Raw genomic sequence first — 22174 nt, 5'->3', positions numbered from 1 at the left:
CAGCCACAAAATAGAAATCAACTTGTGTTAAAGAGAGGCCTTTAATCCTGACAGTGAATTCCATGACAATTTTTTTATGAGTTCTGATTGAACAGCAGAAAGTTTGTGCTGACAGTCGTGACTGTCATGTGTCTTGTCATGTCATGTCATGTGATGTCATGTTATGTTATGTCTGCCCCTTCCTATTTTGAACTTACATTTGACTTCTTCACTACCTTGACTTAATTAAATTTGTGTACGCCAACGCAAAATACGAAAGACTCTCCACTGCAGGTCGAACACTTTGATGTCATATCATGATGGGGTTTAGTTCAACAGCAGATATATGAGATTTGAATAAGCCAGGAGAGAGTCTTGAATATCCTTCACCATGCTGCCTTTTGAAGCAAGCACTGGGAAAGATTTACACAGGCCTGAAAAAAAAAATAAACCAAGAAGTCAAAACCCTCAGCACATGTATCACATTGCAAGCATTTTTATTTAAATTTGTATTTTGTTTGCAGCATAAATCTGGGTAGAAATGGGAAACGCTTAACTTAGAATTAGAAATGAAAACACAGAGCGATGGCTTTAGGTGCTGACAACTGTTGCTCAGTCCGACGCTGGTGCAGACGCGAAGGTCAGCGCCTCTGTTGCTACTCTGGCGACTGGAGAATGTCAGGGAAATCAGCAGAGCATACAGTAATAATGCATTTGCATACAAAGTAGCTGCTTGTTGATGACCTTACCCATAGCAACAAAACATGAGATGATGATGATGAGTCTTGTCTCTCTATTTACTCAATCCTGCTCTAATGCTGTTGACGCCGTTCCTCCCACGAGACTTTGCCCTTCCCCGTTAATGTTTTCACTTTCCAGCAGCTCACCTGTTCATCCTCCGACATGACAGCCTTCGATCATCCCCGTGAATTATTGCTCCTTTGTAGAATATATTTCCTTTGTGTACGTGACATGGGTGAGTCGCGCTGAGAAGACAAATGTTGCTAAGTGAAAGCCGGTGTGGAGCTCCAGAAATAAGCAACCTGTTGCGCAACATGTACCCATTTGTCAAGTGTGGAGTTGCAACGGCTACTAGAGTGTCCAAATTATCCATGAGGATGAATCAGAGCTGTTCTCTCGAGTCCTGCATCATAGAATGTAGAGATGAGGAGGAGGAGGAGGAGGTGAGAATGTTACAGCTTCTTCACTGCTCTCTGAATCGCTCCTCTTTTCTCTCTCACTTAACCACTTCTCTGTTCATTTGCGCTCGTATTTTTCTGTCCTCAATCAGTTTTGTCGTTTCTCTTAAAAAAAGGTTTTGTGCATCCTCCCCCTCTTTTTGCCCTTCACTTGCTTCTCCTCCCCTTCTTTTTTGGCAGCGCTTGTTTATGCCTCCACTTGTGCATTCAATGCCACCTTCTCTGGCTTTTGGCTCGACTATCTGCACTTCACCTCCAATGAATGAGAGCGCCTCGCCCTCTCATGTAAACACCCAACCTCTTTCTCTTAAAGGCTGGAATACACACAGGCAGCGCAGTCCAGCCTGTCGTCCCAGTTTAAAAGTTTGAGGAGGCAGGAACCTTCTTTAGCGAGGGAGATAATAGAAAATATTTGTATGTGCAAGAGTTCAAACGGGGGGAGGTGAGAAGAATACATTTTATCTTCTCGAAAGAGAATGTATTTTGACTTTATTAGTCAATGCTCTGAATATAAAGATTTCTACATCTCTGCACTTGGAGTCCTGCGCTAATGCTGACTTTCTGTTGGCACCGTATGAATGACACATTCCATGTGAACTAAAAATGTATTTTCATCCAGCGACATTCTCTACTGATCATGTTTGACTTAGCAGTAATCACAAAACAAAAATAATTTCTGCGATTCATTTTAGTTACAGCATTTTATATTTTTAGCCAGTTTCTCGTGTTCAGGATGAATTAGTGCAACTTAAAACTCTAACTCTACTTCTAGTCACTCCCCAAAGCGTGCTGCTATGTTTGAACTTTTGCAGCATTTCGGCAATTTTCCAAAAGAGTCTAAATATGATTTTGAGTTGATCCACTTAACTTTAGAAAACTAAAAGCTTTGCCAGTAAACCAGAATGTCCAGAAGTCATTTAAGTTATATTTTCTCTTGTGAAGTGATTTGACTTTTCCTTGGCAACGACATCGCTTCTGTGTATCTCAATATTGGTTTCAAGAAACGCATGTCACGACTCCAAATGAAATGCATCAAGTCATGCTCCATAACACAGTAAAACAGAGGGAACGTGAGTGTTTTAACAGCTGTCTATTAAAAACACTGGAATTATTCATTATTATTATTGTATTGGTTATTTCACTATAAATTGGACAGCTGCATTGATGCAGTGTTCTACCGTGACTCGGTTAGCATGTAGCTCGCGGTAATCTCTAACACAGCAGTTGCCCTGCAGATGGCATTGTGTCTCTTTGTGACACAAAAAGAAATATAGTGAAATATAATTAATAATGGCAATTGTTTAAGCATAATTTTGCCTTCTTTTTTTGTCTTCTGTCAGTGGCACCAGCCATGAACTTGAGGGTACGAGGCGTGACTGATCGAACCGTTGACTTGCAGTGGGACGGCTCAGTTGTTCTGACAGATTTCTTAGTGACCTACACGCCAAGCAGTGCAGGAGGTAAGGGCAAAGTCACACTGGACATGTTAAAGGGAAGAAAGTTGTATTCAAATAATGCACTACCTCTTTTTACAAAAAAAAAAGTGCATTACTGTATTCAGTGTCTACTATTCCAACCTGTCTCTCTGTCAGGTGTCCAATTAGAGATGAGGATCCCAGGCAACGCCACTGCCTGCACCGTCTCAGGCCTGGAGGCGGGCGTGGAGTACAACGTCAACGTGTTTGCTGTCATTAACAACAGTATCAGCGTCCCTGCCAGCATCACTGCTTCAACCTGTAAGTGCACTCTTCTGGATTGTTGGGACGCGATGTTGCCATGGGAATCAAATATATTCCAGTGAAGCAATTTTGGATTGCGGCTAACAGAATAGAAATGGAATAGCTAAACCCAGTATCTCACAAAATAGTGTTCTCCATCTCTTTCCATACTGCACAAGCATCGATTCTCTCACTTCTTTTGGATGAAATCCTGCACACTGTTTCTCAGAGTAAATTAGTGTGGGAATACCACCTGCTTCTTAATGCCATTTGTTTTCTCTTCCTGTCTGTAACTTCTGCTTGCTGTCACGCTCACTTTAATATACACACACAAATATGAACAGCTTATGATGGTGTATTCCCTGGTTAAAGCAAGGTCATCATGGCATGAGAGAAATACACTTGACAAAAGAAATACAATATCTCATTCACTTCACATTAGCTGGTTACCTACAATGTGTTTCCATTATTTGAGCTTTGCGGGTAAAATTATCCTCCATTTCTCAGACTGGAGAATTACGTTTCAGTAATTGCAGAATTTAAAGTAAGGCAATTAAACTTGATGCAACCATTTTTCATTTATTTCATGATTTGCTAGCTCGATGTTGCTAAACTCAATAATAAAGTAGAGTATTTGATTATCTTGAAAGATTTATGAGGACACAGCAGCCCCAATACTGTAACAATCAAGGCATACAGGGGGGAAAAAAAGAGTGTTTTCTGTCTCATGAAGTAAGTTTTCATCCTTATTTTGTAAAAACATCTGATTTATTTTCAAACTCCTTTGCAGATTTAGTGCAACATTCATTGCAATCAGAAGAAAATCCATTAGTTAAAATGGTGATAGCAGAATAGAAAAACAACTTCAGCATGAGTAATACTATGTCTCTGGTTACCTCTCTAGACCTCTCCAATCCAGATGGATTAGTCTTCAAATCCATCACAGAGACATCAGTGGAAATCCAGTGGAAACCCTTTTACTATTCCTTCGATGGGTGGGAGATCAGCTTCATTCCTAAGGTAAAGCTGTGCGGACCTGGTGTGCCTCAGCCTTCAAATCCAGTTGAACATTACAAGGTCCTGAAGCACAAGTGCACCTAACATGAGAAGAACAGGAGAAGGCTTCATTTTGCGTGTTTACTGAACAAATTATTCCCAATGTAAACTTTGTATCGTCAGATTGCTGCATTGCAACCTCTGAATGACTTTGAATTCCTCCATGGAAACTGGAGTGAATGATGACTTGGCTATTTTTCCTGGGGTTTTGTTCAACTTGATGCTCATCAAATTAGACATGCAGATTGCCAGAAGCTTATTGGCTATTAAATAGATGAGCCATTAAAGCTCTTTCCAGACTAACCCTGAAACTAAAGCAGTACTAGGTTCAAAGGGAAAACGTTTCCCTTTTTAATTCCCACCGTAAATTCAGCTACTCTTGGCACTCTAATCTCATGCCATCTCACAGTAATTGGTTTTCTCATTTTAGGTGTTCTCATGGGGCGGTAGCCTTTGGTCCGACCACACGTCAAGCTCCGATTCTGATGCTCAAATGCTTTCTCTGTGTTTCAAGTACAGAGTGTGTTTGAATCAAAAAAAAAAAAAAAAAAAAGCAGTTGCCTCACTAATTCATTTTATTGCTTTCAGCCCTCTCTTTCTATCCAATCTTTGATGTCTCTCCACCTTCTCTCCTCTAGCACTTTTCACCCCTCCTCCCTAGCCTCCTATTTTGTCTGGGTTCTTAAATTTCCTTCCATCACCTCTTGGTCAGGATTTTCAGCACTTTCCCCCTCTATCCTGAAAGTACCCTCCTTCCTCTTCTTTCACCTTTCTTTTCCACTTCATCCCATTCTCGATATGTTCTTCCCTCAGCCTTTTGTTGCTTTCCGCTCCTTCCCTTTTACCGCAGGGGAAATCATATTATGATTTAGCAGTTCTGCCCCATGCGGATTTAATCCAGCAATGGGGATTGTGAATTTTGACAATCTCGTAATGGAAGGAGGCATGAAATCTTTTGGCCTATAACAAACACAGAATTCTCAACTCTTAAAAAAGAAGGAAACACAGGGGTGGGGGAGCAAGAGCTTCGGGACTTGACATTAAGACTGTTAGAAACAGCTGCAATATGTATCTGGCATACCAATGACATGCCATGCTACAGTACCCCTGAATCTGTGCACATTTCTATTATATGAACCAACATATTATAATGTTATATAATGTTGTTCACAAACACACACATTATGCATAACTGCATAATGATTGTGGTTTTCCACGTTCTCAGCATTGCGATTTGTGTTAAAATCATCAAATTGTCATTGGTTGGAAGACGTGAAAACACCGTGGAAATGTGCGGCGTTCTTCATACATGATGTGTGTTCATGTTATTCTTCTCATTTAAACCTTATAGGCCTACAGAGAGCTTTTTTTCTTTTCTTAATGGAGTTCTTTTTCTTTTCTTCACATGCGTCTGTAAGGCAGTCAACGTGAACCACATCTTCATCATCAGCCACACCAGCTGCATCAATATCATTCTCATGGTTTTTCATTTGATTAGATTTGATTTCATTACTGCAAATCAGATAAAAAATCCTCTTTCGGAGCAGCGGTTCAAATTCCTATTGACAGAGATTACTGACATCATTATGAAACACTGGATTTATAATGGCGTGCACTGTTGGTTATTATAATATTGTAACTAGTTTGGTCTGTTCTGAATCTTTTTGCTTGGAAATGTGCATTAGGGAGGTAATGTTTCATGAAAACTAATCAAACAGGGTTTATTTTTATTATCAAAAATATTATTTAACCTTCATGTGCATATCTTCCAGCATAACAACAAAACAACAAAACGGACACAAATGATGCATAACTGCTATTCAAGTATTATTTTTCCACAAACACATCAAGGAACTCAAGCCATTTTTGTCAAGAGACAGATAGACATTGCTTTAGAATGCTGCTCACACTGAAAATAACACTTTGTAGTCAGCAAGGCAGGAATCAGATGATGCAGAAAATAAGCTTGTCACATTTTCATGTCTCAACTTTTATATCATTAGTTCTGGATGTAACACTACTCGTGTTTTAGTGAACAATTCCTGGGCCCTTGCAATGCTCCAAGCTGTGTGATGAAGTTATTCTGAGTTTCCTCTTAATTTACCGGAAGTCACAACCTCTTGAGCCGCAGGTGGAACTACGTCATTTAAATTTCATAAATTGCAGCCCAAAGCTTGTTTGGCCTTTTAGGATTTTTACCATTATTAAATTTTACGATTTACAACTTGTAGAAGAAATAGGCTCGTGGTGTTTACGGGAAGCTCTAGTGATCGGTACAGGGATGTTAAACTTGGTAAGAGAGTTTAAGATTTTGAATGTCAGTGCGCTGACTGCATAAATACTTAACGTTAAGTCATGCTTGTGGTTATATTGATGTTCAAAATTGCACTTTGTGACTCCTTCTGTCATCCTGGGTAAAGGCGAAAATAGTGCCAGTCAGATTCGAGAGGCAACTAAAGGCCCATTTTTCTTCCTTACCGAGTCACTGCAGTACAAATCAGGCACTTATATGATAGGAAAATCAATCACATTCCAAAGAGCTCTTGATATATCTATATTACACTGCATATAGGATCAATAAAGCTTCAAAATGTATCATTGATTCATTTGTGGCTCTGAGATGCCTCTGAGATTTATGCCGCCATCGGAACACAACTGAATTTGCTATTATGTTTGTTGCAAACAGTTTTTCTTTAAAGGCTCAATTACAATGTATTTATTTGTTACTCTTAATAATCCACAGATTTTACTTGCAACAGCTCGCAGAAGCCGTTTTCTATAGAGAAAGTCATTTACAATCTGTTAAGTGTTATGTTAACACTGCCTTTAAACTGGCAATCTGATGAAGGTGTACCACCCCCCCCCCCCCCCCCCCCCCACACACACACAAACACACAACCCAAGCAGCTAAGTGGTACAGAACATCAATAAATGACTGAATACATGAACACAGTTGCTGATGTCATTGTGTGTTACTACCCACCCTGTAATTCAGCTGAGCTGATTTGAATTGATTACATCTCTAATTATAGCTTTAATCCCTGAAAGTACCATCCTGTTATATATTATATATCGTAGTGGAGGCTTTGGGGGCTCTTGGAGCGGGTGAGACCTCTGTCTTTTTAGCAGGGCATGCATGTGCGGCATTGGCTCTCTGGGAATAGCAGCAGCTCTACATGAATGACTGGCAGATCTCTTGGAAATGTGCTGCCTCTGCAGGAAATAGCCCAAGAAAGTACATCAGCATGCATACTCATTTCTGTAAAAGTTACATACAATTTTTAAATGTAATGTTGTTATACCAATCCGAAATAAGTCTGAAGAAAAGTAAGCAAAGAAAAAAATGCAGTGCATAAAGTCTACTGCACAGATGTGACTGGAGACAAGGCTGTTTTCATGGTACTGAGCAATCACTTAGCTCCTAAAGTAAAAGTTTAAACCTCAAAGTAGCTGGGATTTACTCATAATATGCAAAACAACATGTGGTTCTAGCCTTTTTTCATCTTATCACCCTCACTTATCTCTATATTGCTCTGTTTTTTGCCCCCCCCCCTCAGGATAATGATGGAGGCATGACTGCACAGCTGCCCAGCACAATCACTTCCTTTGTACAGACTGGTCTGAGACCAGGGGAGGAGTATACTGTTAACCTGGTGGCACTGAGGGACCAGGGTCGAAGCCAGCCTGTCACTGCCACTGTCACAACATGTATGTATTATTGGAAACTATGAGGATAAATCTTAGGCTGAGGGTAACATGTCATCAGAGAAGGGGTGTCAAGAAGTGGCATTGTGACATGACTGGTTTTGTCGAACCGACAGTCAAGCAAATGTCTTGTCAGATGTCATTTTGTGCTTGGTTAAAAGTAAGAAGCTGTCAGGAAGCAATGTTCTGTTCATTATTTCATCAATCAAATTATAAGTCCACCCCTCACCAGCCGACACCATTTTTGACAGCTGCAATAGTTTGCCATTCAGACCTTGTCTATAACAATTCAAACGCTTATGCTTGCAATCAAAACAGCATTCATTTCATGTCATGTTCATCCCAGGAGTTGCAATTAAGTATCAATTAATAATTCATGACGTCCATTAATTTTTCATGCCGGCCCACCATGGGACACCTTATTGGATAAGGAAATTCAGAAAAGACAAATTTGAAGTTACTCAATAATTCACAAGAAAGATTTATGTTGCCTTGGCGGAGGAGGGGCTCGGAGAAACATCGGAAGTTCCAGGAACATCTGAAGCTAAAGTGAGAATTTGTTCTCGGCGACTAATCTTTCTCAGGATGTTTACTTCAAGAACAGCCAAGGTGCCAATTTCTCATACATCTTTGTCTATTTGATGAACAGTATGTCAAACCTGAGTCTGGAACGTATTTGTATTAGTGTCTTGATTTTTTTTTAGTACTGTATTTAGTATTATTATCAGTTTAACGAACTATATGATGTCATGACGTCATCGTGGCCATTACGAAAATGCTGTTGACACATTTCACTCTTATTGCTAGAATAATCATTTGAAGAAATCGTCACATTATTTCATTAATGATAATTAAAAGAGGTGTACGGGACCCAATACCTAAAAGCCAGTTATCCAGAGTAAAATGTCGCCGTATAACCAAACAGCAGGTGTTAATAGGAATATCAATCAATGCCGAGATCCAAATGTAGTGCTGCAATACATTCTGGAGAGCAAATCACAAATGGGCCATTGCCCCGTGGCTCTAGTAACAATAGTGACAGCAATTCAGTGATTATGCTTCTGCCTGTTATTGTTTTTTTTTAGTGATTGATGGCCCCACACAGCTGATTGTGCGCGACGTGTCCGACACCGTAGCGTTTGTGGAGTGGACGCCACCGAAAGCAAAGATTGATCAGATTGTATTGCGGTGCGGCCTGGTGGGAGGGGAAGGGCCGCGGACCACCTTCCGCCTCCAGCCCTCACTCAGCCAGTACTCCCTGCAGGTAAGCGTTTACGTAACACTATTTGTGTGACTGCGTGCACAATTCATCATTCTGCCGGCTCACAGATCTGATCATATCGACACGTGATGCAGGCTCACCTGCCACCTGGGGGGACAGAAAAGCCAGCCTTGCGCAGTTTAAATTGTTTATCTTTGGGTGGGGGGAATGATCCTCGGAGTTATTGCAATTGCGCTCACACAAGTGTGCGTCTCTGTGTTTGTGCGCTTCATCCATGTTGAATGATTTGTCTGCCTTGTGATGGAAAAAAAAGAACAAAAACATCCCCACAAAAAGATTAAACACACCAAACTGCATGTTTCCCACACACACAGGTTCTGCGCCCTGGCTCGCGGTACGAGGTGTCTGTCAGTGGAATGAGGAAAGGAAACGAGAGTGGATCTGCTTCCACTGAATTTACTACCGGTGAGGCCTGACACCAAGCAGCTGTGGTTATAGTGAGGTTGTTTTTTTTTATCGTGCACCTCTGAGGATAGAGCAGTTGATGACATATGGCACGCTCTAGATCATATTGTTTACCCCCTATTGAAACTGGGGTGGAACATCTGTTCTTGGTAATTCCCTGCTCTGGTTTGGGCAGGAAAGTAAATAATTAGCGGATACATTATTCTCATTTGTTTTGAGAGCAAACAACAAGTTTCGTCAAATTGGTATTAGCTCCAGCTTACATCTAACGATAAATGTCTGCCTGTGACGTCAGAAATGTCTGAGCTTATTATTGCTGAGCGGATGTAAATGACGCCAGATGGGCATCTGTAGCTCAACTGATGTTGATATCCAGTGAAACGGACACCATCTGTATCTACTTTTGATCGTTTCTTTTTTTAAACGGCTGACGTTGCTTGTCCCTAATCCCTGAGAATTGGTCTCAGTGTCCCCAACATTGTCAGCTTTATCGTTCTTCTCAGAGATCGATGCCCCCAAGAACCTGCGGCTCGTGTCAAAGACCTCCACAAGCCTGGAGCTTGAGTGGGACAACAGCGAGGCTGAGGTATCCAGACATGATGTCAAAGGGCAATAACAGATGTATTAGAATGATTTGTTTTTCAGACATTGTCAGTTTGTAATGGATCGGACACCGTGATAAAGTCTGAATAACGAATTGTCAGATTTACATTGTCTTTGTTGTGATAGAGTTTCAAATGTACTCAAATAATCTGATTTGCTTTTCATATTAATTTCAAGTGTCTCCATCTTAATCCATGCTTTGCATACAGGTGGAGGGGTACCAGGTGGTGTACAGCACTTTAGCAGGAGACCAGTACGATAAAGTGATCGTGCCCCATAATGAGGGATCCACCACCAAGACCACGCTCACCGGTAATCAAGGAGCACTGTCGCTTTTCTTTCTTTCTTTCTTTTGTTCATTTATTCATTCATTCGTTTGTCTTGTCGTTCTGTCTTTAGTTATTTTGCATCACCACCTCTCAGTGCGAGGCTTTTGTCTTTCGTTCTTGTGCCCTCAGCATCACGGTGCATCTAATATGCACTGGAGAAATGAAGGATTGCCTGTGTGCTGTACACGGCAGCATCGTCCACAGAGCCAGCACTTTGTTGATGGGCCACTGATTGTATTTGCAGAAATGCTTGTTGTCCTGTGGGCATATTGAAGGGCTTTTCAGAAAGGATGGGTCAGCTGGGATGCGTTTTCCGAAAGAAAATAGCACTGAAAAGGGCAAAACCAGCATAAGAATAGAAGCAAATGGTACTTGAGTTATTCAGCGGGGCCGCAGCAATCGATGCTGCCTCCACTCGCATCCTCTCCCGCCCACATCCTCGCTGTACTAATGGTCCTTCTGCAGATTGAGTAGCCAACTGTGAACATAAATGGATTGATTATAAACTCATCCATTCTGTGGTTTGGACAAAAAAATGAAATGATATTATTACATATGGATCGGCTTTGGCCTCTCCGCTGATGTACATGTGATTTGCTCATGTAAAGCATCAAGCCTGCTTGTTTTATTTTCTTCTAATGCGGATTCTCTCTGTCTTCGCGTCTCAGACCTGCTTCCCGGCACAGAGTATGGCATCGGCATTTCTGCCATGAAAGGTGTCAACCAGAGTACGCCAGCAACAATGAACGCTAGGACGGGTGAGTCTATGACTGTTTATAGGCCTCCATAAAAAACAGCTTGGGATTCACTCATGCACATAGGAAACGCTACAGCAACATTCTCAGTTTCACAGCAGGCTTGTTAGATCATTTGCTTTTATCAATAGCAGCGTTTCTACTGCAGCACCTTTCCTCAGCCCCCCCCCCCCCCCCTGCCAACCACTGCAGGGGTTCGCGCTCTAAATTAAGTTGCAGAGACATCATTTTACCCACCAAACATTCTCTGTTGGGGGTTGCAACTTTCCAAAAGCACAGGAACTTTAAAGGTGATGCTTGCAGCTCTGAGCTTTTCGAGCTGTTTAAATTCTCACAGCAGTTTATTTGAGTTATCATTTAAAAAAATCTGCAGCGGTAAACCAGTTAGATTTCTGTTCCCTGTGTTTTGGCACGTCAGCGTGGATTATAGAAAACTATAGAGAGGAAGGAGCCTGTTAGCTCTGTGACTAAGATAGCCTCATACTTTGGCTTGAAACTTGATTCAAACTAGTTTCATGCTATTTGTCAGAAACAATATAACCTATTTGAAATTTGGGAAATTAAAGTTTTCTTACATTTACATTGTATGAGGGTATGGCTATGTCATATTGCCAGTTTCGGTCAGAGTTTTCATTTAAGAATTACAAAGATGTATCTATGAATACCGCTTTGCTTGTGACCCTCTCTTAATCTTAGCAATTCATCGATTTTTATGTGTCTTTCTTGACGGGTTGAAATAAAGACTCTTGAAAAAGGACTCACTCAATTTTCCACTTGCTTTATTAATGCGTGGAGGCGTTTCGCTAATATTTCCCCATCACGTCTTTTGTGAAGCATAATCTTTCTTCCATTTGGCATTTTAATGGCTGATGGTAGTTCACACGTTAAAAAAACAGGCCTCCATTTTCATTAGGGGATAAGCTCTTTCCGCTCCACTGTTTTGTTCGTTCTATTTGAACTTTGAAAATGAGGTACAGCAATCGCAGCTTTCTCAAATACCTTTAAAGAATGTGACAACGCCACCTCCCAGTCACCCAGCAGCACTCACATTATTGAATTTGACATGTTGAAAGCACAATTTTCATTAACAGCGGCTTTATATGAAGCCCCCCCCCCCCCCTAAAAAACACTGAAGGCTTGAGGATTCCTGCAAATTAAATGAGGTGAGAATGAAACATTTGCCATTCAGTTGGCAAGTTCTATGACTTTTTCTGGAAACAAAAGGAAGATAAGAATGCAGCAAGTACAAAAATATGAAATACAGACTGTGGGGATTGTATAGTGGGGATAATATAGATGTCCTTTTGGAATATATAATATATATTATATCAATGCTGCAGCAAAGAGGGTAAAGAGTAGATAAGAATTCACAGCAAGTATGTTTTTTTATTGCACATAGATAAAGTCGATTTCTGGAAATCCAACCAAATTAAAAAATAACAAAAGAATCCCTCTTTCTGATAGGTCTGGATGTGCCCATGGATCTAACTGTGACAGCTTCGACCGACAACACCATCACTCTGGCATGGGGCTTGGTCCAGGGCCCCATAGACCACTACAAGGTCACCTTCACGTCCTCCTCCGGCACCGCCACCGAGGTAAAGCATACAATGAATGAACTTGGCGTGAACAGCAAATATACTGGATACATTGCTTTACATTTGTATGGCTTACACCTATTCCCATCCTTCTTTACACCATCAACAAGGCTTTTAATAGAATTGATGGCCCCGCTGTGACTCTTTGTTCTAGCTGACGGTACCTAAAGACATCACCACCACCACTCTGACAGACCTTGAGCCCGGAACCGAATACACCGTCACTGTAGCGGCAAGAAGAGGAAGACAGCAGAGCAACACAGCCACCGTGTACGCCTTCACAGGTAGAGAGAGAGCGGTGATGCTGTTATATCAATCTCTCTTTTGGACGGCGTTATCCTTAGCTGTTCTCCTGTGGGGGGGGCTTTCTTTTTCTTCTTAGCAACAGCTGAGCATGAACATTTTCTAGATTGCCGTGCTTTTGATACAGCGTCTGTGTAATCTACTCAATTATCTGACAGAACAGCGTTTGCTCGGCTCAGGTAAAGCCGTGAAAGATCAGCCTATTACTGCAGAGATGTGGAGCGCACTCTTAGCAACAGTGGGTTTGTAATGAAGTCGAATGCTGATGTTAATGAAATAAAGTGTGGCAGCGGGCAAGGTGAGTCACGCTGAAGGAAAAATGGAGAACTCGAAAACACTTTGAAGAACCAATTAGGAGAGGTAAATTATTCAAGTCAGCTAATGAGCTTGTTGCGAATGTGCCCTAATTGCACGTCTGTTTTGCATGTAAATATATGTTTAAGTTCCTTCTGATTCCTTTTTGATTCTACGTATTTCTGTCACACTCGGTGCTTTTTATTCTCTCTCTTTTCTTTGTCGCGGGAAACGTCGTCTTTTATTCAGAAATGTGTCCGGCCGCTCATCTGTATGTCAGTCCTGCAGACCCGCTGGTTCTTTGATATCTCCAAACCAAGCATCATCTTGTCACAGAGGATGGTGTCACGACGATGGCAACGTGCTCACCTGCTGGCTTATTTGCTATTCTTTTCTAAATTCCTCTCATCATCATCATCATCATCTTCATCTATTGTCATCTTCACTGTTTCCGTCGCAGCACTCGACGCCGTCATCGCCAAAATCATTGTCGCATTCATCATCTTTTGATACTTGTGGCTTCTTGAGTGGCTCCACACTAACCATCTGGAGATCAGTGATGACAAAATGTCTGGAGAGGAGAGCATGATGAAAATGACAAATCAATAATGAATTACCTGTCATCCTCTCATCTACTGTTCGCTTGGCCAAATTGGCAGCATCTGTTGCCACGTTGGACAAAAACAATGATTCAATGCAATGCCACTGCTTGTCATTGAGTGTCATCGCTTTCTGCAAAATAGCTTCTGCATGCTAGCCTCTCTCTACTTGTGAATTAATTTGTCAGGGCAGCCATTTGTACATTGCATAACGCTGAGACGACCATTGCTAATTGGTTTGTCCATTAATTGGATTTTTCCGAGACCTATCAAGGACTTTGAACGTTGCTCTTCTTTGTCTGCTAATGCTGCGATTGCACTTTCGAAAGAGACCGACACTTGTAGCGCCTCCTGTGGGGGGGGGGGGCTCAGGGTGGATGACCTGCTGCACATTTCTAATAATGGATCGAATGCATATTTTGACTCCATGAATTCTACATAATAGATACAGTTTTAAACTTTATACCACTTTCAAGAAGCCCCAGTGTGATAAAAATCACAAAATAAAAATTTTGAAAGGAGACATTTGACTTTCTATAGCCTGAATTGCATTTCTAATGACTAGTAGATTGACCTACACCTGCATCAAGTTCTTGTTTCTGCTTTAAAATCAAAAAGTATGACTTAGAGAAACAGAAACTGAGTTATATTTCCACATAAGATCTGTGTTTTTTTAAATAATGACCTACTTTCCACAGAACCACCAGCATGGCCATCACATTGCCTCTTACCCATCCCCCCTCACCATGTTTTGCAGTTTTGTCAGCAGTGCAGTGTGTAGTGTACATACTTGCGTTATTTCTATCACGTCTTCCTCCACTTCCAAGGACACACACACTGAATACACACTAGAAGAATGGGATGACATTGTTCTGCAGCTTGCACAGGAGATTAATGTGTGTTGCTGTTTGGTGAAAGAAATGCGCCATAAAATGTAGCCATTAACCACTAAAAAGAGAACATGAGTGCAGGCTCTTGTAAACAATGCAGGTTTCAAGTGATCAATTGCAAACGCTCTACCTTTAATCTGGATGAATCCTAGGTTAGGTTTAGGTATTTATTTATTTCAGGCAATGACAAAAAGCATCTCCCGTGCTATTTGTAAAACCACACATGGCTAATTAAATTAAAATCATCTCGCTTTTCTTGCTTTGTCAGCCGCTGCACCGGTTCTCATTTGTCCCATCGTCTGTTGTCCACATAATGCATATTGACAACAGCATATGCTGTCGTCATCATCTCTCCTTTTTCATTTTGTGAGCGTCCCGTCATATCTCCATCTTTATGGCTGATAATCCCATTCATTTTTTTTTTCTTTTTTGTGACCAATTAAATCATTACTTCTACATGATTTTGGTCTGCTTTGAGTCTCACCTATCCCCATCGAGATTACCCCCAGGGCTACACAATCTGCTGCTCCATCCGGCTCTGCTTCGATTCATCATTGAGTCGCTCGTCTTCCACCTCCGTAGCGATGCAACCATTGTTTCTGATCCTTTTCCACAAATGTTTCCTGGCTTTTTGCCTCTCCTTGGAACCTGTTCGGTGACCTTTACGCCCTTGTTCACCAGGGATCAGACCGGTAACCCACCTCTTCTTGTCAGAGGCGACGTCAGATTCTGTCTCAGTGACCTGGACTGCCCCGGCGCCGCCTGCTGACCTCTTCATCCTGAGCTACAGCTCTGCCGACGGTACAGACACCTCTAAGGTCACACTGGATGGCATAAAGACAAGGTCACTGGTCCAGGGGCTGCTGCCGTCCACTCCGTACACCATCAGTCTAATCACAATACAAGGAGCTATTACCTCTGAGCCCATTACGGCATCACTCACGACAGGTGAGCTGACTGACTTCTCAGCGCTGGCACAGACTAAATACACAAACATGGCAATTGTCAGGCATGTTTGCTTCCTACTTGCACTATTTCGTTTGTATCATTGCTTGCAAATTGAGTACGGTCATTTCTTCATTTTGTCCCACCAGTGGACCAAAGATGTTAAATTTATGTCACTAAATAAATAAATCAGCAAAACGAGTGAAACAACAGCAACAAACTAATGTGTTAACAATATATAAATAAATAAATAAATCCATAACATACAACCAGTTTATTAGAATAATTACTTGCACTCTGATCACCTCAAACATTTACCACTATGAATGACTTGCATGGTTGTTTTAGGTGGTCGCATGACTTGAATGCCACTGAATGACTCAAAAGAAAAGAAACTAGGAATACAAATACTTTAATTTAAAGAAAAGTGAGGAAATTTGCAAGTCGAGGTAAAGTGACAAAAAGGGAAATGTTTAAATGCAAATATAAAGTCATTTTAAATGAAATATCCATTTGTAGAAATGTTGTTTGCATTTAATTTGCTGATAAGCGCAGCACAATCATTTTGGTAATTAGACGTCTGCCTTGGAGGCATTGTTTCCTTTTGTTTTGACAGACTTAACCCTGAGGACGCAATATCAGAAACGCTATCTTATATTGTTCTTGCCTGGTGTCAATTCTGTGGCTGCAGTTTTCCTCATTCTGACTCAATGGCCAGTTCCTGCAAGGATCTATTGTTATTTCATTTTCATTCTAGACTCTTACCCAATCCTAACGCTGGGGGTTGTTTGAGAAACTGCTGACGAATAATTCTCAGACAAGGACAGTGAGGAGTAGACGGGGGGGGGGGGGGGGGGGGGGGGTACAACAATCGTTGTAGCCTCACCTTCTTTCAAGTCCTCTTTTAACGTTTTTGTCTGCCAACCGCGCAGCAATGATTCGTCGCACCATTGTCTTTATTTCTTATCTTAATACATTAGAGCTTTATTTTGAACGATCTCTGAGGAACGTTTCCTTTGATAACAAGGGCGCTATCCTCGCCTGGGGAGAGACTGATTGAGTGTTAGTGTTATATCCTACCTGAGAAGGAGACAATGGGCAAGATGGAGAAAGAGAATCAAAGCTGACTTTTTTTCTTCTTCCTGTTAATTTTCTTTATCAAAATTCAAAAGGAAACCTGTTGGAAGACTTAATCAAATGGATGAGAGACAAAAGTCAGCGGCGAACAATAGAGAGACTGACTTGGCATCAGCACCAAAGAGATTCAGTAGCCAGTCTCATGTAATACCTCAGTAGTTTCAACACCCTCTGGCTTTCTTTCTTTGCTCACCCACACTCAGATTTCAAGGGTAGGTATATATATATAAGTAGGTATATATGCTTTTGGCATTAACGTGACCGCCACTTGAAATTCCCCATGCTCTTGTGTTTTCACCACTGCTAGAGTGGGCGGTCTGGTTTATCAGACTGATTCTCACTTGCCGCTGATAAGGTCTATTGAAATGATGCTTTAATGCGACTAAGCCTGAGGGTCATTCTCATTTGTAATCTTACAGTGCAAATTAACATTTGATCTTCCAGAGGGATGGAATCAATAGGAGCATAGGACAACTATATTTGGAGTTCAAAGCCAGAGGTTCTAAGTAAATTATAAGAAGTTGGTTTGCAAGCGCTGCTCTTTTCATTCCTTGTCCACACTCAGTGATGGATTGATCTCTTCATCTCCTCCTCTCCTTTGTCTTCTTCTTTGCGCCTCTATAACCATCCTTATCTCTCTTTATCTTAATCTAGCATCTGGGGACATGTCATCAGATTAATTGAGCATTCACGTTGTTTTGGCTATAACCTTATCACAACAGCTCGATAGCCTCTGGAGATACCTGACAAATTGTCAGAGGATGGGTCGGGATATTTCTTTTGGAATATCTTTTCATGGTATTTAGGCCTTTCACACAGATTCGTATTAACATGCGACATGCTTCCACCGAAAAGGCACAGATCTGTTTATGAGCTGCAGTGAAAAGAAGGTTAAACCTTTTCAAAGCAAGGCTTATTCAAGGATTTATTTGCAATGAAAAATAATCCCATTTATTTTAATGTAGTACCTGAAAGTTTTTTTATATATAAAACAACTGAAGTCAGAACAAACATTATTGTTTGAAACCAGTCTCCCCAAATGTCCCACATCTAGGAATGGACCCACCGAAGGAGGTGACGGTGTCAGATGTGACTGAAGACTCGGTGACCATCTCCTGGATCAGACCACTGGCGTTCTTTGAATACTATAAGCTGTCCTACCAGTCAGCTAGAGGTAGCATATTCTTTAAACGCACATGGTAATAACACTAACATTATTTTCCAACTGGAGTCGAATAAACTTGTCTTTGCATATCAGTTTAATGAGGATGGCATTTGGTGTAGGTCTGTGATTTTCGCAGTCAGGAACCTTATCCGTTAAACCATTTTAATACATTGTAATTAGAGTGTTACAACGATTAAATAGTTGCTACATAATGCATGCCAGCTGCTCTATCCACTTGAAGAAACTTGAGAATTACAGCAGCGCTTCCGATTACAGTCTCTGTCTGACCATCTCCCCACCCCCCGCAGGTCGTGTTGACAGCCTGGTGATTGACAGCGATGTCACCAACTACACCTTGTCCAGCCTGTTTCCTGCTACAGAATATGATATCAGCCTCAATGCTGTCAGAGGGAGTCAGGAGAGCAAAGTGGTCATTACCTCCGTCTTCACGGGTAAGGGTTGACACGATAACGTTAGTAGGAGCACAGCAAGTAGAGGAGAGGCAGACGCCGGCCGTGGAAACGTCAGTCACACTTTGTTTTTTGTTTTTTTAATCATTCATCTGTTTTGTTTTCTCACAATCATGAGAAAGAAAAATGCACCCATTGAATGTGCAATGCCTCATATAAAGAAATGTTTGTGGTATAAATACCTATTGACACACCGCTTAAAGACATAATACCATTATAGCACCCACGGAGGTGAGGGTTGTTCTGGGCTTTAATGACCTTATGATCTGCTTTCAATGTGCTCTTGTAATCCTTTGCTTTTGTACCACACGACTTATCGTACTGCATTCAAACCACATTCCTCCCACTCATTTCACTACAGCGCTCTGATAAATGTCCCGCTGTGAGTGGGTTGGTAGAGGGGGCAAATCTCTGCAGCGTCTGTTCGGAACAATAGTCCTCCCACCAAAATAGCAGCTGCTCATTTGGAGATACGGTTTGTGCTACAGGAGCAGCAGACGCAACACACAGACATCAGGGAAAATGTCACAGGTTAGCCCGTTAAAACAGCCTCGAGTGAGTCGTCTAGATTCTAGAGACGTGCCATCTCTTATCTTCTTCAGAGTCCCAGGAGGTCTTCAGCATAAATAAACAGCAAAAAGTGATCTGTGGCTCAACATGTTGCCGCAATACCTGTTTATCACTACAGTATCGGTGCCTGTCTCTTTAGTGCCACAAACATATTATGTGTTGTTCATGTCGTCATCTCGGGTATTTTAATTACTTATTTATTTCTTTACGCTAAATCACTTAAATGATCTGTTTCGTTCCCTCCTGTTCACTTTTTCTTCCACAATATTTTTATTCTCCTATCCTTTAATTTCTGACTAACTTCATACTTCTTTTTTCACCTGCTCTCCCTGTGTCTCCCATCATTTTTCCTGGTGGGAACTCTCTAGAATGTAGTCTTTCAGATTCAAAACCGCAGCTCTGAAGTCAGGAAGACCTAAAACCTCACTTATTTACATGCATGTAAATGTGGGACACCATTCTTCTTTGTGGAAAATATTCCACTAATCTAAGATTAAGACACTCCCAAGATGCTGTATGCACAATCTCCAGTGTGTGTGTGTGTGTGAGAGAGAGAGAGAGAGAGAGAGAGAGAGAGAGAGCAGAATGTGTGTATGCATGTCAATGAGAGCTGATTCGCTACAAGACACACCATCCAGAGAAAAAAGCTTGGAGTCTCTTTCTCTTACTCTGTTATTCATCTGTGTGTTGCTATTTCCCTCGATTGATTTACTCACAACCCCCCCCCCCTTTTTGTATCCCCCATTTACAATGTCAAGCTTGTTAGAAATGGTATACAACATTGCTCTATTTCTAACCAGGGACATGTTAATGTCATTTTCAACAATACAAAAACAGGGGATTTGGAAAAATAAGCCAGCATTTCCTGACTAAGTACGTAATGACTGGAAATGCGGCGGTTTTCTGCTTTCTTCACTCCCTGAGCAGTTATTGTGAGACAAGATGGAAAAGCACGGAGCCACATTTCATTTTGCCGGTGCAACAAGCAGTGCTTAATCCAAACTGAATTTGAGAGAGAGGGAGGATGTGAAGCCGTCTATAGGCAGGCACTCATTAGGAAAGTGTCAGCACCCCTTTTTATAGCATTACTCTTCCTAACACAGGTGTTTGAAGACAGATCACAGAAGGTGGATGAGGGCGAGTACAGTTCTATATAAAAAGTACTAGAAGGACACCCAGGAGAACATAAACCTCTGCCAAGGCCCAACAACATTTTTAAACGATATTTAACCCAAGTCGGAATTCCAATGATTCAGCTAACCTTACTGGCGTAAAGAAAATGTGTCTAGTTTAGACAGAGAAGTGCCGGGAAAAAAAAAAAATACATTTCTGAAACACAACATGAACTTTAAAGTAGATGTTTTTTTCAGTTATAAAGAGACAGAGGGGCAGCATGGTGGCGCAATGGGTAGCATTGTTGCCTCATAGCTAGAAGGTTCCATGTTTGATTCCTTTCTATGCAGAGTTTGCATGCTCTTCCCAGGTTTGCGTGGATTCTCTCCGGGTTCTCCGGCTTGTTCCCGCCTCCAAAAACAGGCGTCTTAGGTGAATTGATCTCTCCAAATTGTCCATAGGTGTGAGTTTGACTTGGGGGCTGTCTGTCTGTTTTGCGTGACCCTGTGATGGACTGGTGTTTCGTCCGGGGTGTAACCCACCTCTCACCCATAGCCAGATGGGATACGACCAAGATATAAGCGGCTGAAGACAAGACCGTTACGGTTGATTTAATGTGGATTCATCTGAAACCAGTTCCCAAATACCGACAGCTGAAAATGTCCTGTCGCTGAAAAAAAACAGGCACGAACAAAAACGCCTGAGGAAATACAAAATAATCAAATATATGTTTTGTCAGTGCAACATTTTATTGTAAATGGTTTCAGGTTCAGTTCAACTTTGTCAGAGAGAAATGTTTCAAAGTTGACCTTTCTTTTGTCGGGTTTTTTTTTGTCTCTCAATGCAAAGTTTTTGAGTGTCAGTGCCAGAATTTGCACTTGTATGTGCCGTAGATATGCCTTCTTGTCTTCGTCGATATCCTGGGCCAAAGTTGCGCTGGAATGCAAGTGTATTTTGGCAGCTGATACACAAGGACGTATCGTGCAGAGCTTCCCATCAGCATCTGATTGAACCACGGCACCCAGAACAGCCTTTGTTTCTTTTCCAAAGCTTTTCTTTTCCTTGAATTCAAACATGAACTTAAACCCTGGATCCTGACCTTCGGCTAAAGTCCTGAGTGTGAGCGTTACCTATCGTTGGCTCGAGCCTGTGATTCACCACGCAATCAGGAAATGGAGGGCAGTGATTGGATTACCACTGAGCCTGCATGATAAAGGAGGATGACCTGTTTATTTATTTATTTTAATCGCCTTTAGCTTCTTCATCTCCATTACTGATCAATTTAAGTTGGCAAGCCTCCATTAAATTCACTTACCCCTTTAGCAATTAAAGTAATGGTTTTAATCTCGTTTGTTCATGTGTTGTAGCCACAAGTTAGACACGAGCTGGCTTATGCATGCTAATAAGATCAGATGGAGCAGGGCAGCATTAATTACCTCATCCACGCACACGCATTGTTCCGTGTTCTCCTGCCATGTTCCCCTGTTGTGTCAGAATTACACGCCTGAAGATAAATTGAGCCTGAAACACTGAGGTTAAAGGTTAGATTAAATTCAAACTCAATTTTGGTATGTCCAGCAGTCAGAGTGAAATTAGGACGGGGGGCCGGAGATGCAGTAAAATCTCAGAGGGCCATTATGAACACGAAAACAGCACTTTTAAGACAGCCAGCCAGACATTAATCTTTGGTTCATATGTACTAATAATCAGTGGATCAATCCAGTAATTCATCATCCTTAAGTATCATCATTATCATGATTATTTTTATGCGTGTGGTTCCGGCTTCCTAATTGCGTGCTGTGATGTCATCCTAGCGATGGACGTGCCGGCTGAGTTGACGGCTCTCAACATCACTCCTCAAGGCGCTCTGCTGAAGTGGAACTCCCCTCTTTCCAGCGTTGACAACTACGTGTTGACCCTCACACACAAGCAGGGTGAGTCACTGACCTGGAGGGTGTCTTTGTTGTGCTGTGTTTCAGACGGGGACCCATTGATCAATCACACACCATCAACAATTAGATTGATTAAGCCATTTTGATCAAAATCAACCATGTTTTCG

General features: G+C 41.5%; 1 protein-coding gene across 1 annotated transcript in view; it reads left to right on the top strand.

Moving 5' to 3' along the window:
- The window catches only part of LOC137914139 (tenascin-R-like), a 49051-nt gene that overhangs the window by 7069 nt on the left and 19808 nt on the right, over positions 1-22174 (top strand). Inside the window, exons 6-19 of the mRNA XM_068757746.1 lie at positions 2519-2638; positions 2771-2914; positions 3801-3916; positions 7510-7660; positions 8743-8921; positions 9254-9344; positions 9830-9930; positions 10157-10259; positions 10945-11034; positions 12496-12629; positions 12784-12913; positions 17852-17971; positions 18271-18414; positions 21930-22049. Coding sequence (XP_068613847.1) covers positions 2519-2638; positions 2771-2914; positions 3801-3916; positions 7510-7660; positions 8743-8921; positions 9254-9344; positions 9830-9930; positions 10157-10259; positions 10945-11034; positions 12496-12629; positions 12784-12913; positions 17852-17971; positions 18271-18414; positions 21930-22049 — 1743 coding nt within the window. The remainder of the gene's footprint in view (positions 1-2518; positions 2639-2770; positions 2915-3800; positions 3917-7509; positions 7661-8742; positions 8922-9253; positions 9345-9829; positions 9931-10156; positions 10260-10944; positions 11035-12495; positions 12630-12783; positions 12914-17851; positions 17972-18270; positions 18415-21929; positions 22050-22174) is intronic.

This window comes from Brachionichthys hirsutus, unplaced genomic scaffold (genome assembly GCF_040956055.1).
Source record: "Brachionichthys hirsutus isolate HB-005 unplaced genomic scaffold, CSIRO-AGI_Bhir_v1 contig_288, whole genome shotgun sequence".
Classification (NCBI taxonomy): Eukaryota; Metazoa; Chordata; class Actinopteri; order Lophiiformes; family Brachionichthyidae; genus Brachionichthys; species Brachionichthys hirsutus.
Note: the sequence above shows the minus strand (reverse complement) of the source record. Positions and strands in the feature narration are given on the sequence as shown.